Here is a 16,190-nt window from a genome sequence, read left to right as displayed (position 1 = left end):
CAGTTAAAGTTCCCCACTACTGTATTACAATCCTATTCAAGTTCAAGTTTAATTGACTTTCAACCATAAGTGTAAATGCAACCAAATAAAACAGCATTTCTCTGGGGCCGAGGTACAAACCTCTGTACCAACAGTCAAACAGTGCACACAGTACATAAGGCATGTATATATATGATAGCAGAAAAACATAGTCACAAAAAATATAGTCCAAGTCCCTGAATGTCATGGCCTGTAGATTGATACAGCATGGGATGTTGTCCTGGAGCCATGTTTCTGCAAGAACAAACATGCAGCAGTTCCTCAACACGTGCTAGTGCAGCCACACAGCCAAACACAATCCAACCTGTCTTCCACCGAGCGAACACTGGAGGGCAGCACCGATGGGAGGACAAGCCCCCAAACCAGCACGGATTCCAATGCACCTACAGAGGTCTCTGCTCTCTCCAACACTGTCTCACCTACAGAGGTCTCTGCTCTCTCTCCCACACTGTCAACCCTACACTGTCTCAGCGACACAGGACTCTGCTCTCTCCCCCACACTGTCTCACCTACAGATGTCTCTGCTCTCTCTCCCACATGTCTCCTCTCCTTTCTGCAAAAGGTGACACCGCAGCATGAGGACCTGGTTCACGCAACAACCAAGGCAATGCAGCTCCCCTGAAGAAAGTCTCGCCGATGAACCAGTGAATCGGACTTGCGGTATTCTACATTACCATTGTTCAATAGGATCTTGTGATCACAATGAAAATGTCCAAGATAATCGTTTGCACCATTTGTTGGACCGTGCACCACCTCTGCACAACGACGCTATACAGCAAGTCTGGGTGACAACACAGTCCAGCTCCAGTGCTATCTAGCAACTCACTAGAACTAAAGTACATGACATTCTTGTAATACAGCAGTGTCTTGCAAATGTAAAAGGAAGTAAAGGATGAACAATTACACCAGGGGTCCTCAACCTTTTTTGCACCATGGACTGGTTTGATATTGACAATATTCTTGCAGACCGGCCGACCCAGGGCGGTGGCGGGGGGGGAGGTGTTAAACACGACCGGAATATAGGTGATAAGTCAACTATAAGTCACTTATAAGTGGCTAACACACTCAATTTCGTTTCTAAAGGGGTTTATCTAACAAATTTAATATTAAACACACAGCGCATATTTTCCTCGCCAAACCTCCAGGCTTTGAAGAATGCAGCGGTACAGCGGTGGCCAGAACACACCCAGCACACCTTTAAGAAAAAAGCCGAAATAAACAAGCTAATTGATCAGGCACGTAACTGACATTTACGTGCCGGGCGGCACCTAATTAATTAGCTTGTTTATTTCAGCTTTTTTCTTAAAGATGTGCTGGGTGCGTTCCGGCTACCGCTGCATGCTTCGCGGCCTGGAGTTTGGGGACCACTGAATTATAAGTCACTTATAAGTCAATAGCATCATAACATTTTAAGTAGCGTTTGGATATTAAACACACAGTACATATTTTCCTCGTATGAACATATAAAATCATCGCAACACACCAATATCACTGAATCAGTGGGAGCCCTGGGCTTGTTTTCCTGCAACAAGACGGTCCAATCGAGGGGTGATGGGAGACAGCGATACACGAAGGGGGTTCCTTATGTCCAGTCTATTCCAGAATTTCGTTTTCGTTGCATTCATTGCAGAAAACTCCGCTTCGCAGCGATACGATGTTGGAAATGGAAGCAACGTTTTCAGTGCTTTCATGGCTATCTCAGGATATTAAGCCTTGACTTTGATCCAGTATGCCAGCAGAGATGTTAGGTCAAACATGCTTTTCAGCCCACCGTCATTTGCAAGCTTGAGTTGATCTTTTTCCCACGCTGACATGGAAGATTCACCAGAAACATTCACAAATGGGTCACAAACCCTTTCCTTTGCACTTCTTGGGTCATTTGCGTCTTGGGTCACTGATGACCTCATGTGCGTTAAAGTTCAACAGTGGGCATGACAGGGAATGAGGAAAAGTGCAGCTGACTCATATCGTTTCATATCGCCAAATCATATCATTTCCGCGCGGCCCGGTGGTTGGGGACCGCTGAATTACACCATTGGTTGGACCCAGAGATGCTGTTGCGACTGTGTGCACACCATCTTATAGGAGTCATTGCTTTAACACACTACTTCAATTAACTTACACAAAATTTCTAATTCCTACTGATTATTTGGTGACCATAACTAGGGCTTTATCTGTTTGGACTGGACATCCAGCTGAGACCTGGTCACGTGTTTGTATCTTCTTCTTATATCTGTACTCACTGGTACCAGTTCTAATTTTGAATTAAGTACTTTTAGGATCCCTTTATCAAATTTCCTTCTGTGCACCGTGCACCTTGCAATCTGCTTGCTGCAATTTATTCTTCTTTCTTGCTATTTCACTGATACTATTCTGGCTGGCAGCCATCTCCCCCCAGAATGTTCTGCAGCTGCTCCCATTACATCTTTGACCCTGGCATCTGGGAATTAACACATGTCTTTCGTTTGTAGCCAGTCTGTCCTCCTAAGTATCAAACTCCATCACTTCGTTCTTTTGCGCTTATCGCTATATTTATTGTATTTATTATTACAATGTATACTGTTTACTCTGGTAGCTTCATAGAAGCAAAATTTTTATTGCATCCTGGTGTATATCACAATAAACTAATCTATCTAATCCAATGTGCACCACGATCCCCAGCCAATATTTTAGGGATCAGCCAGTTTCTTGTCTCATGTATGGCCTCAAGGTATGAAAAAAGTAATAAAGATTAAAGAGAACAAAATAAAGTAATGTAAGAGTTTTAGAGAGATTTGAGGGATATTACAACTTTTGAATCTTTACCACTTTCTCTTTTCACGAAGTGTGCCTGAGTGTTTTCAATATTTTCTGCTTTTATTTCAGATTTATATGACTGTAGTTTTTTCATTGTTCATTTACTTCTGAATTTTTAATTGCCCACTTCCAGGCATACATTTATCTCAACTATGTCAGTGCATATGCAGTTTTAGCCTTCCTTAGAATAGGCATCTTTATGCTTACTAATTATTTGCCGATACAAGATGACTTCAACCTTGTACATAGATGTGAAGTCTAGATACAGACACCTGCAAGACATTTTCAGAATACTATCCAGGAGAATTCAGGATAACGAGCAAAATAGATTAGAACTAATACGTTCTTTCCATGGCCTACTAGATATTTACAATTACTTATCAACAAAGGACATTCAATGCATATAAGCACTATAATGAATAAAGTTAATGCATAGTTAAATATTAGAAAATAGCAAGCCAGATGACTTAATGTTTAAATTATGCAAATACTATAGTACAACTCTATAGAGTGCTGGTAAATAAGATTAGCGTGCACAGGCCTTTAATAGTAGATAAGTAAGGACAGAATGAGCCTGTATGGCATGGTTCCGAGCTGTATGACTCTATGACTACCAATACCACATTTCTTATTACAGGTAGTTACATATGACACAAAAGGAAAAAGGTTATTTAACACCAAGATTCTCCCACTTTTCATTCATGACCTTGATTAGAAAATCTGCATTGGTGTCTTCAGACAATAGTTTGGTTAATTCAGGTGATGGCACAAAATGAAGCAGAAGAGTGTTCATATTACATCTTCACATATATCCATTCAATGAGAACTAGAATAATTTCACTTTTACTTTCAACTGAGACAGGCATCCAAACTACCTCAAATGCAATTCTCTCTTGAATCTCACTTATGTATCACTATAAATTACGTATATTTCCTACCAGCCTCTGTTCCTGCAGTCAAAAGAAATGACTCCATTTCCATCTGGCGTCCATTTTATACCTGTAGAAGTGGGTAAGAACATGATTATTGACTGGCATGCACCAACGTGGCACGAGTTGTGATTCGGTCAGTAGGACCCAATTGGAGGCTCCTTCCAGAGACTCATGGCCAAGCATACAATGCAATTCAAAGAGAGTTTGCTCAAAGGCGGTTTGGGGGGCTGATAGACTTACTCCTGCTCCACTTTCTTGCGTCCTTATTAGCCCATTTAGCCTACAATTATATCAAGCATGTTATGTAATGAAAGTACATCCTTGGCTCACTTTTTTCCCAAATATGTAATGTTTCCTTGGTATATTAGGAGTTGCTACCTGCCACACATGATACTAAATCAAAATCCATATCCTTTCTCAAGTAAAAAGCTACTTATTGACAAAGATTATTAAATGCAACAATGGAAACAAGTTCATATACCTCACAAAGTATAATAAAATCTATGTCAGCTATCAGAAAAACATTAGCAGATGATTCCACTTTATCAACTTTCAATGATCAGGAGACAGATTAGTAACTACCCAAGTTAACTGATGCAGCACTTAGAAGTGCTAGCAAGTGCAGCAAATAAGGTTGTGCATATTGAAATCTGATACAGCCAACTCAATCAGAATTCTGGGCTTGGTTCATTTAGATATTACTGGCTGAAGAATAACAGGAGTCTTTTCCATGGGCAGGAGGAAGGAGGAGGAGGAGAACACAAGGAGTAGGAATGTCCATCATCCCCCCTCCCCCCATAAATCTACTTTGAGCATAATGTTCATGGCTGAATTTGTACAACTGTGTTTTTGTACAATTGTATAACTGTCCTCCCTAATTCCATAGGGAAAATGCAAACACAAACACAAAATTATGTTTACACTTTCCCTTTGGATTTACTGGTAGATGATTCTTCACAGGCCTGAATGGTTGACTCTTTATCTCAAGACAATGACACCCAGCTCCAGACTCTCTGGCTACTGCAACATCTTGTCAAATCACTAAAAAAGTATTATGTTTCAACGATTTTCCTTCCCATGTATTCGCTCCATGAATTTACGCTCATTCTACAATATGTGTCCTCATAGGATAACCTTTCTATCTCAGAATTCAATGCAGTGAACGTACATTGTGGTCTATGTGGTGGAACAAATATATCTTTTCCTTAGATTTAAAATGATTCATGGTACCCTAGGCTTGGTGCCATAGAAGTCCAGATTCTAAAACTGTACCAAAATTCCATTTTTTCTTATCTTCCATTCCCCTTGGAAAAGAGAGTGTACTGGTTAGAGCTTAAAATGGAAAGGTATTTCTAATTTTTCAGAAGCTATTGTGGGGGTGATGCTACCACATATTATAAAAAATATAAGTTTGTCATTGGTTCAAATACAAAGGAAGTGACAAATCAATGAAGCAGGAGGGGTCATGTGGAAGGTGGTGACTGTAATTCTGAATGGCTTTCAATAGAGGTTCACCTCCTTGCAATTTGAAAAGAATACTATTAATCACAATAAATCAGCACAGTTAAGTGCATTTTCAGAAATACATGGATAATTAAATATTTCTCTGAACACTACATTTGAAATCAATCATGCAATATATTGTATGCAATTTGTAAACTACATGCAACTGAAGAGTAAAACCGTTCATGAAAGGCAACTGGAACTTCCTAGTATAGAAAGTGCTTTATACGTCTCTGAGGTGCATAATTCCAAAAATGTGACACATCCATATATAAAGAACTCTAGGCACATAATAGTGATATCAATGTGCTATTTAAATTTAACATACTGTTGCAACAATAGAGTATAAAAACGGATCTGTGAAATGATGTGATTTGTAAGTAGGAAACCGGGTCCTTATAGAAGAAGGCACATCTGCTTAAGAGCTCTTTAACTCTACTTATTTGAGCTTCACCAATATTAGTGGATCTCCTACAGAAGATTGGTATTGGTATTGGTTTATTGTTGTCACATGTACCAAATTCAGTGAAAAGCTTGTGTCCGTACTGAGGCAGTGAGAAGTATAGACAGAGTTCACAGAGATAATGAAGAATTCAGCTTAAATGTACCAATGACCAGAGCTCTCAGGACTTTGTGAAAGAAGCCACTTTATTTTATGTAGGCAGGGTGCTTGATCTTCTCCTTAGGAATGCACATTCATCTACAATATCCATTCAAGAGTAAGAGAGTTGGGGTTCTCATTAATGCTCAGTAATCTTAGCATTAGATCACTTAAAGCCGCTCCATTATTTCCATTTAAAACTACACTTTAAGAACTGCAACCAAAGTAGGATATTGCGCAGAGAGCAAGAAACTGCCTGTAGGTCATGAGTGTAACAGTGTCAATGAACCTAACAAGATGCTATTTACATAGCTAATAACTTATATGTCATGAATGCATAGAAATTTCTATACTGCAGCTCCTAATTAGGCTGATCGGGGTTCACCATTTTCAAGCACTGTAAAGTGTTTTAGGCCCACCTTTTGGTTTAGAAGTAAAGCATGGATAAGTTTAATAAATTAAAATTCTATTCCCAGATAAGAAATTTATAAAGTAGCTGTTCACAATAGAATAGAGCTCAAGTCCATCAAAGTGAATACTACTCATTACAGTAATGCATATTTCTGAACAGCAATCAGTTCTTCTTGAAGTACTGACAAATACTCTCGCTTCTCACCATTAACTCTAGCCCTTGCATTCAGCAGACCTAAGGCATCTAATGCAAGGGGTTGCAAATAAATCCATGCATTCATAAGGTATTTTTACAACCTCAGAATAAGTGCTTTGCAGCAAATTGTGTACTTTTAAAGTGGTGTCACTATGGCAACCTGAATAACATGGCAACCAATTTGTAAGCAAGCTCCCAAATGCTGGTGCATTTGTCCTCCCAATCAGCTGCAGGACTCATTATTGTAGAAAAAGGAACATTGAACATCTTGTGGAAGCCCTCAGCTTAATACTAGAGTTCTATCAAACTACTATTTCATTTTAATGCTCTTTATTATTTGCTGATACGTAGAAGTTTTAACTACATTCTTATTTTAATTATTTAAATCTATTTTAACAGTTTTTAAATATCCCTGTCAGAAACATTGCTCTTTTGACAGCAATGAACTGCATTCAACAGGAAGAGTAGAGATGGGCAGACACCACATTCTTGACTGGTTCTTCATGATTTAGTCCATTATGTTAACAACTAAATAACCAAATCCAAGATGCTGTTTGACTTGACCAGGGATAACTTAAATGCTTTTCTTCAAAATAGCTCAATCAAGAGTAGATATGGTTTCTGTTTAACATCTTATTTAAGAAAATACCATCAACAATTCAGAACTTTTTGTCAGTGCATGGCAAAAATAAAGAATTTGTACATGGAAAACACAGAGGATTGAGAATGGAAATGTGGAAGTTGGAAGGATTGAGGTATATCAGCACTTGGCTATAAGGCAAACAACAAATTATTTCAGGATTTTAGCTACCAATAACGGTACTTCTAAGTGGTAGACCTATATTGATTCTTACCACAATGAAGACTGACAGGTGGAAATAGTGATAGAGTCTATAGACTGATTGCATATCAACATATGAAATGTCTTAACTCACCGTGATAAGCAAAGAACAGATAAATAAATAACTAGCCAGGAAAACCAAAGGTTTAAATAGACTGATGATATACTGATAGTGAGAGTACATTAATTTTAATTAGCTGAAATTTCCAAAAATTTCCATTTGTGATGGCACGTTGAAAGAATCATTTTCTCTCAGACACTAAACAACTGTTGCTCAGTAATTTCATTCCAGTTATTTATGGTTTTATTTATCAATTTGTTTGCCAAGAGCAAGCCAGTTATTGCAAATGGGTGTCATATTTAAGGCATTAAAGTTTTTGTGATTTCTTTAAATGCAGCGATTACACTTTGAGCAGACAATTCCTGAGGGATGCAAATAACTATGGAGAGTCCAGAAGTTTCTACATACTTGGTAACCCTCTCAGTCATCTGTTCAGGAACACTAATAAAATGTATAAATAGATCTGGCATGATAGGACAAGAACTGGTGCCTCACCTGGCAGAGGAATACATAGTCATTTGGTCAAAGTAATAAAAGTTAGCCTCAGAATAGATGTTGAGATTTTTACTTGCCTTTGGATTAACGTTTATGGATCTCAGTTGCAGGTCTAACAGCAGGCACAAGAGAAGCTGCTCTCAGGCTTTGTTACTGAAATGCAATCAATGAAATAGGAAAGCGCAGACAGTGTGCCCATCAATACATCCTGATGAATAGGTTCTACTCTCATCTGGGGTTATTTGATTAATCTATTTTCCTGATGCTGCTTTTCTTCATTATATATCACACAACATGGGAATATCCATCAGGGAAACATCATGTTTGAATACAAACCTTTCAGTACTTTGAGGAAATAATTTCATTCAAAAATATTAACATTCTTCTTCCGTACAGCCTTAAATATTTACCTGGGTAAAGTCGAAAGAAACCAGTAGAACTTCCAAAGTATTGCCAGGTGAGAGTTGGGTCTTGCATGAAGTTTTCATAAAAGACTGTATTTAATGCTTCTGACCAATAAACTCCATTCAAAATGTTAGGATCTATTGAAATAAGGTAAGATGTGAATAATGCATACTTATGATTAATTCTGCACTGTTGTATTATTGTGTCAAGAGTTAACCTGGACCATTCTCACTAAAGTTGCAATGATAATTAAATGCTATTATTACTACTTCCATACAATGTGGATATGAGTTATAACAAGTTTTCCCTTTAAAGCCAAGCCAAACAGACTTCAGTAACTCTTCACTTCCAAGAAAATTCCATTACGTGACTCAAAAGAACTGCAGAAATTCCTCCAGTGAAGTAGGAATGCTGCAATGATGAACAACTAATCTGGGCTATTTAATCTTTCTGTTTAAAATCCAATAACTATGTTGTGTAAAAACTACTACAGGACGTTAAGATGGGATGATATATGTAATCTCAATCTTTTTTTTAGGAAGTACAGACGAGTTCAAACCCTAGATATATGATGCACCTCTCAAAGGAATTTGTCAAAGGAATTTTTTTGTTGCAGTCTGATTTTCTATTTTTAGCATTATTTATTATCAGAAACAATCCCTTGATATGATGGTTGCACAATAAAGTGTATATGCTCCTTGACAGATACTCGGTTCAAATCTTGCTTTAGATTATACAATGATCAGGATTCTGACACTAAGGACCTTTAATTAAAAATAGACCACATTGAACTACAGTAACATGACAATTCAGCTTTTGTTTGACAGAATTAACAGTCCTTGAATACTACAGCAAATATTCATAACCAAGAAACAATGTCAGTTCAAGCACTCGTTGAAATGTACATTTGGCCAATCTGATTAAATAGCATCCAAATCATAAAATTTGGAGAGACATCTATTAACCTTTGACAAGTCTATTAACATTCAAAAAGAGCAACAATGCTAATGGCCTGCCACTAGATGCTGCTAACACATTTATAAAATATATCTTTGAAAAGTCATTTAATTGTATACTAAAACTGCACCTTATATAATGTGCAGTTTTTGGTAGCAAATAAATCACTTTTGCCACAAGTCTTGTGGAATTTTCAAGATGTTCATTTGAAGGTTACATTAATAACTGAAGATATTGACGATTATTGAGATATTTCCTTTCCTGCATTACTCAGTTAGAAATCGGTTACATCTTGAAAATGGTAAATCCCATGGGGTGTACACAAAAGCCCAAGGCTCATCTAAAACTAGCTCTCCTGTAATATAATTTCTGAAGATCAACTAGCCTTCCAGAGGCAATTCCAAATTTGATGCCTAAAGTTTTGCGATGGCCACAATACGACCAGAAGCCCTTTCAAAAGATCCTAGAAAGAGTTTGGAAGAAAAGGGATGACAGCAACCCTAAGGCAGCAGCAATTTTCAGGAAGAGCAAAAACTAACAAAAATAAGATGACATGAGAAGATAAAAGATAACGAACAATTTTTTTTACCTTTGTTATATACATTAGTTGGAACTTGTATGTTGCTAAGTGAGGTGTTCACTGGCAAATTATTGAAATGCTCATTTTCTTCCAAAATAAACTGATTTCCTAGTTCCACATAGTTGCCATTTCCATCTACCTCATTGATCAACACAGAATTGTAATAATCAAACTGCAGAATAGAGAAGAAAAAATATTAAAACACCTTTTGACAATATTATTGCCCATCAAATAAAATATTGCTTTCATTCGCAGATCAACAATTGGAATCCACTTTATAACAAAATTACTGATGATGTTCTATATCCTGGCTACTTTTCTCCTTCTTAATTCAAGGTTCTAAAGACAGCATCTTATAAGTGATCAAGTAACTCAGCACAAATGATAGATTTAATCTAGTCTATATGGAAAATTTTACTTGAATGTGTCATATACATTGACAATTTATAAGTATTACTGAAGCTCAAAAAAACTGAAACCATGGTAGATAATCAGTGACATACATAAGGGAACCCCTGATTGAGCTGAACATCTGGAAGGACGTATGCAAATAAAAACAATATTTCTTTGTATATATACAGTAGATTCCGGTTAACTGGTCCATCTATTAATAGGGACAGTCATGTATTTAGGACAACTCTTAAAGAACAAAAGCTAATCAAGAAAATAGCTAGAATTCCCTTCAAGCAACATACATCAAAGTTGCTGGTGAACGCAGCAGGCCAAGCAGCATCTGTAGGAAGAGGTGCAGTCGACGTTTCAGGCCGAAACCCTTCATCAGGATTCCCTTCATTTATTTGGGGCACTATGCCACTTAATTGGGTCAGGCGATTGTTGCTGAACAGTTTTCAACTAGCTTCAATCATGTGAACTTGTATGACCGTTAGATATTAAACTGTGCGTAGAGTGAACAGTTTTTAAATAGTGTCAGTTGTATGTGTTGGATTCAAAAAGCAGTGACTTTTGTCACTGATAAAAAGTGGTTGATGATAGCGAAACCTGTGCGGGAGAGTTTTTAAAGCAGAAACTCTGCTGCACTGGGACAGTTCCACTCTCTTTACCTTGGAAGTCCGGATCCAATGGTAAGATTAGTTGTGACAAATTGGGGTCTTCCTTGGTTGCAGTGGATAACCATGGCTTCTTCTGTGCTTGTCATGCTCTTCACTCTCCATAAAGCATTGCAGAACTGCCTTCTTGGCTGTTGGATCTCACTGTAGATCTCATCCGCCCAGTCCACCGGAGCTGACCTCACTTGCTAGGACAGGCACGTCTCTATTTCACCACAGTATGAGGCTGCCAGCTACCCTCATCTGTTTTGGTCCACCCGTTGATGCGGTGTACTGGGGTGTAGCTGCTGTTGCATTGAACAGCTACTTGGAGCCAAAGATGGGTGCTAACTGTCCAGTGGGGAACCGACAGTGAGTGAGCTGCCCCCAAAAGGACATGACAAGCCCTTTCATCAGAGGTGCTATACTTCCAAGAACACCTCATACATGGCAGCATACACTGCATGAATTCCTCCACTGACAACTATTAGGAATTAATACACTGTTTTGTAGTACTGTAGTAGCATTGGTAGTGTTCCAATTTGTTCTGTATTTCATTTAAATATATAATTAGCACTCATAATTAGTAGTTTGCCTTTTTTATACCTTTTTAAATATTTATATGAAACTTAAGTTAATTGGGATAGCTGCTTAATTGGGCCAAAATGTATTGGCCCCAATGTGTCCCTATTAACTGAAATCCACTCTATTGTTTATTATTTCCTTCATTCTACCACTTCTCAACAACATATTGTTCAAAGTAAGTTTATTATCAAAGTATATATACAGTATATCCCCATTTACTACCCTGAGATTCATTTCCTTGTGGGCATTCACAGTAGTATAAAGAAGTACAATTGAATCAATGAAAAACTACATGTGTACAAAGACTGACAAACAACCAATGTGCAAAAGAAGACAAACTGTGCAAATACAAAAAAAAATAAATAAATAGCAGATAAATAATACTGACAACCTGGAGACTTGGAAGTGAATCCATAGGTTGTGGAATCAGTTCAGTGTTGAGCTGAATGAAGTTACACACACTGGTTCAGGAGCATGATGGTCGAAGGGTAATAACTGTTCCTGAACCTGGTTGTGCTGGATCTAATGCTCCAGTATCCCTTCCCGATGGGAGAAGCAAGAAGAGAGCATTGCCTGGATGGTGGATGTTGATGACGGATGCTGCTTTCTTGAGACAGCAGTCCTTGTAGACGTGCTCAGTAGAGGAGAGGACTGTTCCTGTGATGGGCTGGGCTGTATCCACTACACTCTGTGGACTTTTCCATTCTTGGGTATTGGTGATTTCATAACATGCCATGATGAAACCAGTCAGGATATCCTTCACTGTGCATCTGTAGAAGATCGTCGTTTTAGATGACATGCCAATCTGTGCCAACTTCTTAGAAAGTAGAGGTGCTGCTGTGCCTTCGTTGTAATAGCACTTACATGCTGATCCCAGGACAGATCTTCTGAAACGATAAGGCCAAGGAATTGAAACTTACTGACCCTCTCCACTTCCAGCCCTCTAATGAGTAGTGAACAGGGCTCTCCAGTTTCCTTCTCTTGTAGTCAATAATCAGCTCTTTGGTTTTGCTGTTGTTGTGGCACCATTCAATGAAATATTCAATCTCCCTCTATATGCTGATTCATTACCACCTTTGATTCGGACAACAACTGTGGTGTCATCAGCCTAAATATGGCATTGGAGCTGTACTTAAATATAAAGTGAGAAGAGCAGGGGTCTAAGCACACAGCCTTGTGGTGCACCTGTACTGATGGTGATCATGAACTGACTGTTGTCAGATTCGAACTGACTGAGATCCGCAAATGAGAAAATCGAAGGTCCGGTTGCATAAGGTGGTATCAAGGCCAAGGTCTAGGAGGTTATTGATTAGTTTCAAGGGACGACGGTGTTGAATGCTGAGTTACAGTCAATGAAAACCAACCTGACGTATGCATCTTCACTGTCCAGATGTTCCAGGGCTGAGTAAAAAGCCAATGAATGGCATCTGTTGCTGACCTGTTGTGATGGTAGGCAAATTGGAGCTGATCCAAGTCACTCCTCAGGCAGGCATCGATATGTTTCATGACCAACAGGATGTAAGTGCTACTGGATAATAGTTATTGAGACAAGTTACCACATTCTTGAAACAGGTGGGTACCTCAGACTGCTAAAACGAAAGGTTAAGGACGTCAGTACGCATTCTAGCCAGTTGATTAGCACAGATCTTCAGTGCTCGGTCTGTTATACTGTCTGGGTTAGATGGTTTCCATTGGTTTATACTCTTGAAGAATGCTCTCACTTCGGCCTCAGACTCTGAAATCACAGGGTTGTTGGGGGCCTTGGGAGCTTGTGGTGCTTCCATGTTCTGTTGGTTAAAACAAGCTATTGTGGTAATGAAACAGTCATATCTGTGAACCTGGCTATCAGTCACTAATACATTTATACCGGTATGAAACTTTCTGCAATGGGTGCAGAATGCTGTAATGTAATAAACAGATAGAAAGACAGACAGATACTTTATTGATCCCAAAGGAAATTACAGTGTCACATTACAAGTGCACAAATATACAAATATGCAAATATTAGAAGAGAAGTAAGAAAGAATAAAAAAATAAGTTATCTCAAACAGTCTAACAGGAGGGAGTCATCACTTCCTTGGCTATAGGTTGACTTATTATAGATCATAAAGGTCATGGGTAAGAATGACCCCACATAGCACTCTTTGGAGCAGTGCAATTGTCTTAATCTATTACTAAAAGTGCTCCTTTGTTCAGCCAAGGTAAAGGGTGAGAAACATTGTCCAGAATTGCCAGGATTTTCCGTAGAGCCCTTTGTTCTACCATCAGCCTCTAGCGTGTCCAATTTGACTCCTATAACAGAGCCAGCCTTTCTAATCAATCTATTGAGCTTGTTGGCATCACCCGTGTTGATGCCATTGCCCCAGCCCACCACCGCGTAGAAGATTGTACTGGTGACAACAAACTGGTAGAACATGTGAAGGAGAGACCTACAGACTCCAAAGGACCTCAGTCTCCTCAGCAAGTAGGGACGATTCTGGCCCTTCTGGTACACAACCTCTGTGTTGGTGCTCCACTCAAGTCATCCAAGTGCACCCCCAGGTAGTTGTAAGTCCTCACCACATCCATGTCCTCACCATCAATATTAACAGGGAGCAGTGCAGGCTTAGCCTTCTTTTCTCTTACTATCTCCTTTGTCTTACTAATACTGAGCTGCAGATGATTCAGCTTGCACCATTTGACAAAGTCCTCCACCAGAGCCCTGCATTCATCCTCCTGTCCTCACTTTATACACTAACTATTGCTGAGTCATCAAGAGTTTCTGCAGATGACACAACTCAGTGTTGTATCTAAAGTTCAAGGTATACAGGGTAAATGGGAAAGGAGCCAATACAGTCCCTACTGGGGCCCCAATGCTGCTAATAGGCACAGCTCTGAAGCTGCACAAACTGTGGTCTTCCAGTCAGGTAGACCATTACCCAGGATACAATGAAAGTCCCAACCTGCATTGAATGGAGCTTTTCCCCCAGCAATGAGAACTGTACAGTATTGAAGGCGCTTGAGAAATCAAAAACCATGATCCTCACAATGCTGCTCTGCTTATCCAAATAGGCCTATCTTTAATCAAGGCTCTCCTTTCATATATGTGAAGATATCTTTATGTGTTATGTGTGTGAGCCATACATACCGTGTTGTGCACCCCTATCAGGAGGAACGCGGTTTCATTTGGCAGTATACATGTGTACAGTTGAATGACGATAAACTTGAACATGAAAAGGAATTAATTACTTCATACTGAGGTGTACTCCAAGAATGAGGAGTAGTGCAACCACTTCATTGGGAAACTGCCCTAAAATGACTTAATAATAGAATGTGATTAATTGTATTATTTTGTTATCATGCTTATCTCTACCTATTGCTAAGAAGGAGTTGTGTACTGTAATCAAATCATAATGAGTTATTTTTATCAGTTTTGAGATGAGTGATAAACTGTAGAGTCACGATATAACATTGATTTGCAGTCATGCTTAGAAAAAACTGTCAAAAATCATTGTCTTTTTTAATATTTTAGAATAACATGTTACAATCTCAGTCACCATATCAAGTTAGGATTACAGATCCAACATGAGTTATGAGATATAACTGCAATACTAACATGTTGGCAAACAATTGCAATAAAGTTGCTGTATTGTGATACAAACAGCACAGCAGTTGAGACTATGATTACCAGCTGTACGTTTTGAAAGAGATGTGACAACTCTCTTATCACTTCATCATGCCAGCTTCCAGTTGTGAACTTGACTGAATACAAATTCAATATACTAAAGCTGATGTCAGATGATTGGCAGGATCACCTTCATGATTTAACCATTTTACACCAGCTTCCAGATCTGCTTTACTCTGATGAGATACAAACATGCCTGGCTAACTAACTGGTTTTCTTTTCTGGTCAGCACTCCAAATCAGCAAAATTAGGTTTGGATCTCAAACCACCATTGTTCTAACTGGTGAATCATGTTTCTATTCTACAAGTTAACCATAATCCAATTGCTTTTTGACTGCTAATTGAGTCAAAGACAGATGGGTGTAAAAGACCAAGACTAAGTAAAACAGATAAAAAAACACAGTCTTTGCCTCCTTTCACACATAGTATAAAATATACATTGCCTTTTTATGAAATGCTGTTTCATAAATAAAATCGGACTTCATGGGATGAAAGGGCAGGCCAAACTTTCATAAATGTCCATGTATCTAGCCTTACTCCAGACATCTGGTATTATTCTAAACAGATTGAGCAGTGTTCTTGAGGGAGCAATATTACCTGGACAGGCTGGATTCTATACCTGTTGTAAATTATTCGATCAGGTCTTATTACTGACCTCACACTACAAAGCTGTTTGTCAGAGAGGAAAACAGCTTTTGTAGATCCTTCTATATCACCAACATCATCTAGTGCACAGGATCTCATGAACAATGGTCATCTCATTTTTTATACACTCATTTTTAGGACCTAGTTATCACCAGTATTAAATTCCCATTCCTACTGACTAAGAGAGCGCTAGCAAAACAGGTTAAAGTTCTGCATGATGTCAAAGTATCAGTAATTAAAAAATTAAAACAGATTGCAAAAAATTAAACAATTCAGCCACCCAACACTGCTAAGTTTACAATTTCAGCATTTAACCTCAGCAATAGTAATCCTCAGAAAAATAATATTTAATTCTGTGGACAGTCTCTCACCCATAGTACGATGTTAAAATCCAGAGGGTCTTACATGATATTACGTCAATATATCAATGATA

The 16,190-nt window shown here is 38.5% G+C and overlaps 1 protein-coding gene across 1 annotated transcript in view; it reads right to left on the bottom strand.

The window, feature by feature from the left end:
- Nucleotides 1-16,190, bottom strand: part of cacna2d4a (calcium channel, voltage-dependent, alpha 2/delta subunit 4a) — a 366,454-nt gene that overhangs the window by 329,143 nt on the left and 21,121 nt on the right. The window contains exons 4-6 of the mRNA XM_063059526.1: nt 9,827-9,989; nt 8,286-8,417; nt 3,774-3,834 (exon numbers count right to left, since the gene is read on the bottom strand). Coding sequence (XP_062915596.1) covers nt 3,774-3,834; nt 8,286-8,417; nt 9,827-9,989 — 356 coding nt within the window. The remainder of the gene's footprint in view (nt 1-3,773; nt 3,835-8,285; nt 8,418-9,826; nt 9,990-16,190) is intronic.

The sequence above is a fragment of the Mobula hypostoma genome, chromosome 9 (genome assembly GCF_963921235.1).
Source record: "Mobula hypostoma chromosome 9, sMobHyp1.1, whole genome shotgun sequence".
Lineage (NCBI taxonomy): Eukaryota > Metazoa > Chordata > Chondrichthyes > Myliobatiformes > Myliobatidae > Mobula > Mobula hypostoma.
This window is presented reverse-complemented; position numbering and strand designations above follow the sequence as displayed.